This window comes from Sphaeroforma arctica, assembly GCF_001186125.1.
Source record: "Sphaeroforma arctica JP610 unplaced genomic scaffold supercont1.2018, whole genome shotgun sequence".
NCBI classification, from domain to species: Eukaryota; class Ichthyosporea; order Ichthyophonida; genus Sphaeroforma; species Sphaeroforma arctica.
In genome coordinates this window covers 3,427-8,751 of record NW_014038540.1, presented here as the reverse complement: position 1 = coordinate 8,751, position 5,325 = coordinate 3,427, and the positions used below count along the sequence as shown (strand labels likewise).

General features: G+C 43.1%; 1 protein-coding gene across 1 annotated transcript; it reads right to left on the bottom strand.

Moving 5' to 3' along the window:
• Positions 1 to 491: 491 nt before the first annotated feature.
• SARC_12019 (hypothetical protein) lies at positions 492 to 2,732 on the bottom strand (the record flags this gene model as incomplete). Its single annotated transcript, XM_014293883.1, has 3 exons — positions 492 to 1,548; positions 1,941 to 2,215; positions 2,591 to 2,732. Coding segments are annotated over 3 exons (1,474 nt in total), but the record flags the coding sequence as incomplete, so codon positions are not given.
• Positions 2,733 to 5,325: the final 2,593 nt, after the last annotated feature.

The window sequence follows — 5,325 nt, the reverse complement described above, 5'->3', positions numbered from 1 at the left end:
AAGACTTGTCCTGAGTGCTGATTTGAATCTAACTGGGTACTTTCCTGATGGTAATTTAACCTAAAATTCAAATATAATGCAAAATTTAACCTGAAGTCTGAGTAATATAATGCATATTAGTGTTTTGAAGGCGATTGAGAGCCCTTCAGCATGTTCTGCGTCTGTGGATAGTATCGCACTCCAGCGAATCTGCTGTACTGACTGAGGACATCGACGTACATGTGATTTATGAGTGCGTCATACACGCCAGGGCGCGATTGTGATTGTATAAGTATGCATCCTGTATGTTTGATACATACACAGTCACTCATGAATATAATTGATTCATATAAATACATTCATGTGTAGTATATATTCATATACATTTCGGGAACTGGTAAGTCCCCCACCCCCAGCGTTTCCTTTCGTCAGCCAGACTACAATCTACACCACACAGCCACCCACCAATTCAAAACCATCCCGAGACCAAGTAGGAGGCCTGATTATTACACGTGTTGTTTTTGCGCTGTCCCGTACAGCGCCTCGCCCGGTTGTTACGTCATATATGTGCACACCAGGCCTCTCCATAAGGCCGGCTCTGTCTGGTGCTCCCAGCTCATCTGATTGGTTGCTATTTATAAACCCTTCCCATGGCCCTGTTCTATTTATAGCCTGCCACGCACGCGTTCGCGTGTAGCTCGTGACCTTAATCAGCACCGCCTGTGCGTTCAACAGTAGCAGATACGCACACAGCGCACCAACGGCTTTGTGGTGGTTCACACGCACACGCGCATCAGCACACCCTCCCACTGCACTTAGTGTGTGCAGTAGACTGTAGTCTAATAGAACAGCTACGCAACGGAACAAACACAGGCATGTCCTGTGCATGTGTGCCAGTGTACCAGGCGGGTGGTCTGATGGCGGGATAGAGAGAGACGCCGTAGGCGTGCGTGTGCGTGTGCGTGTGCATGCCCGCACACGTGTGTGTACGAGTATGTGTGTGTGTGTGTGTGTGCGTGTGCGGTTGTATGCGTATGGGAGTGTACGCGGCCGTTTGCGCGCACTCAACACCTCACACACGGCTTCGAGCAGGGCTCGGGTCTGCCCATCTCTGAGTGCCTGGCGTGTTTGGTGCTTGCGTCTATTCTTGCTGGCAACCCCAGTGTGTATAGGGAGGTCTGTAGTTTTATTTTGTGGGTGTGTAGTATCGTCTGTGTGCATATACGCGAATGTGTCTGTCTGCCTGTGGCTGAGAGGGGGTGTGTGGGTGTGGGTGTGGGTGTGGGTGTGGGTGTAGGTGTGGGTGTGTGCACGAGCACTGCTACTTGTCTCGTCAGTTGCTGATCTCTCATGTGTATCTACATACAGTCCTGTATTTGGGCCCACATATTGCACATCGATCAAATGTGGTCGTATACGCGAGGGTATGACCGTACAAGTGTCATAGCGCCGCGGTCCTGTGTGCAGAGTTGAGCGCCAATTGCCCTGGGTTTTAGGGTCTGTTTTGCCCTGGACTGCATGCTTGGGATAGGGGCTCATTTTGCCCCGATCTGATGTTCGTAACAGATCCTACAAATGGTGTGGTGACAGATCTTGCAATTTAGATGTCAAAGCTTTCTTTGTCAAGCTTCAAGAAGTCGCCGACGGGATGAATCGCGTAAACCAGGTTTTTCGGCGGTGGATTTTCCGCGACGGTCGTCACTATATTAGATCAAGAGTGGTCCGCAACCAACTCACATCTGACCCCGATTGAAAACCATGATACTTCGATACGTACACTCACCACACTCACGAACACATACCTTGAATGCAAATTGTACGAACAAACATGTGTAGGATTTTATATATAAATATATATACGCACTTTCAATGTATGCTCTCTAATACGCACGTTATTCATACACATGCATTCAGCACACAGGGATAACCATACATCCATTACTATACACAAGGTCACATACCTTGGGCGCAGTAAAACCATCGCCATCTGAGGATGTAGACGGTGTCACACCAGTGCTTTCCGTGCTATTAATAGATTCTGCTACAGATGCCTCTTCGGCAGCAAGCGCAACAGTATCAATGTCGGTGTGTGGGGTTTCCATCTGGGTATCCTCCACGGATTCATCAGTTGTCATGGTAATGGGTATGTGTTCACTGTCAGAGTCAGTGGCTCTGTCTTTTGCGTTGGCTTGTGGAGACGCTTTGGTCACCGGTCGATACACAGGGCCGCTCCACTCTGTGCAGGGTAGGTATATTTCACGGCTATAAATAGGTTGTATATAGGTTACAAAGAGGATGTACATAGGCTATAAATAGCCGAATAGCTTATAGATGGGGTATAAATAGGTTTAAAATATATTGTGAATAGCTCATATATGGGTTTCAAATTCGTTAAAATAGGCTATAGATAGATTATAAGTAAGTTATATATAGGTTATATCTGGATTACAACTAATTATTAGTAGGTTTTAAATAGTTTGTTGATAGGTTATGAGCAAAGTATTACCATTCGCCTTGCAATAGAGGAAAGTTATTGTTGCAACTGTATATGTAACATATGTGCTTTCTCCACATACCTTCAAATACAATATATACTCAAGAATCTACATACCGATTACTTCAGGCTCGTACTCTCTAAGTGCTCTCGCAAGCTCTCGGCGGGATGCTTTGCGATTGGCCTGTACATCTTTCAACACACTCACATCCACCCGACCATCGTCCAGCAGCAAGTCACACACTGCCTTCTTTCCTCTCTGAGATGTCAATGTTGTGTGTTTAGGTTTTGTGTTAATGAGCTTGTGCATGAAGTGCGTATGGTTGTATGAGTATTAACATCTTGCAATGCACTAGCATCCACCCACTCATCTTCCAGTAGCAAGTCACACATCACCTTCTTCCCCTCTGAGATGTCATTAGTCATGTATATATATTGATTTAAGTAAGTAATAATTTAGATTTTCGTATGTGTTAATGATTGTGTGTACTTGGTATCAGTGGTTGTATTCGTATGTGTTAATGGTTGTATGCTACTTGGTATCAGTGGTTGTATTCGGATGTGTTAATGGTTGTATTTTACTTGGTTTCAGTGGTTGTATTCGGATGTGTTAATGGTTGTATGTACTTGGTATCAGTGGTTGTATGTACTTGGTATCAGTGGTTGTATTCGTATGTGTTAGTGGTTGTATGTACTAGGTATCAGTGGTTGTATGTACTTGGTATCAGTGATCGTATGTACTTGGTATCAGTGGTTGTATGTACTTGGTATCAGTGGTTGTATGTACTTGGTATCAGTGATTGTATGTACTTGGTATCAGTGAGTGTATGTACTTGGTATCAGTGGTTGTATGTACTTGGTATCAGTGGTTGTATGTACTTGGTATCAGTGGTTGTATGTACTTGGTATCAATGGTTGTATGTACTTGGTATCAGTGGTTGTATGTACTTGGTATCAGTGGTTGTATTCGTGAAGTATTATTGACTCCACGTGCAAGTACACATAAAGCAACATAAAAGTCACATATTGGCTGCGATAGACAGCGCAACGCTGTTGTTCAGGGCAGGATTAATCTTACCTTCATCAAGCAAGAGCTCAACTACAGCCACATGCCCAATACCACATGATTCGTAGAACGCGTACTGGTTATCTGTTGATGTATACCGGCACAATTCTTTAAGTAGTATATACGCATATATAAACAAGTCTTATATATCGATACAGACACACTTTCCTCCCCGCACCCATACACTCAATGTAATATTAGCACACACCTTGGCAGCCAGAGACAGAGCAATGCTGTTGTTCAGCGCAGGATCAATGTCTTCCTCGTCGAGTAACAACTCCACCACAGCCACATGGCCGTTACGACATGCTTCGTTGAATGCGTACTGGTTGTCTGTGGTTGCGTGCACGCGCTCGTCACCCAAAAGCACATCCACGATGTCAGCATGACCGTTCTCGGCTGCAAGTTTGAGGGCCCCGTTGTTGTACGCACTGGGATCTACCTGAGTATGCGTTGGTAGGTAGCTGTGTGTGAGAGATGTATCAGGTATATATGAAACATAGGCGTAAGTAGGCATTGAAACAGTGCAGATGTTTTAAGGATTTCACCCGCTTTCGCTATGAGTGGTACGGCCTTCTTGATGTACGCACGAGTGTTCGACTGAGATATAAAATGTAAAGGGTATGAGAGCTACTTTACATAGCCCTATTCGCTATACAATAGACGCCATGGTAACTTTGATACACGCACATACATATTCAAAAAATAGTAAATATACATTATATATCTATATTCTATACAACTTTTTTTATGGTCCCTTCAATATGCACATACATATGCAAAGAATAGTGAAATGCATACGATATATCCTTTTCTATACAATATTTACCATTGTCTTCTTCAATATGTGCACATACCTTGGGACGTCCCATCAAGACCTCTACCACACGCAGGTGGCCATTTGCGCAAGCCAGGCGAAGTGGCGAGTCGTTGTCTGTGCTACAGTCTGCAAGGTTAATGGAGATATCCTTTCAGTAAATTCGATTGTATATAAAGGAGTATCATTTCAGTATATTCTTATATATTTAAAGGAACATTATTCCAGTACATTCTAATATATGCAAAGGAGTATCATATCAGTACATTGTAGTATATATAACGTCTGTCTTTTAGCATTTTTGAATACAGCCTCGTTATGGCAGACAGATAGACAGTAAACTATTGAGTGGAACGCAATGCTCAATAAGTATGTACATATACGTATATCACGTCTATCTCCCCGATAGACGGACCACCACGTCAAAGTTTTCATTCGCAGCTGCTTTGATTATGGCTTCGTTTCGTTGTTCTTGACCATATACAGTAAAAAAAGTACATTTGATATTATGTATATAAACACATACATACAATTCAAATGGACCATAAGCAAGGGCGCACATATTCAAAACCAGACATCTGTCTACCAATAAGTGGACCATCACCTCTGTGTGTTAATTCTCCTTAATTGTAGATTCATTATACACAATCGGTAAACAATAAGTATATTACACTCGATAATATTCATATGAACAAATGTATGTGGATCAATCGAACAAAAAACTTAACAAGGGTACATATATGCTTACCTACACGTCTGTCTACCAACAAGCGGACGACGACCTCGATGTGGCCATTCTCGGTCGCCTTAATGATTGCTTCGTTGTAGTTGACAGAAGGATCCACCGATGAATTCCGCAACAGCGCGTCAACAATTACTGTGCATGAGTTAGAATATGCATTAAAATACAGGATTAAGCAGATATAAATACACACTCACACACACACACACACACACACACACACATAT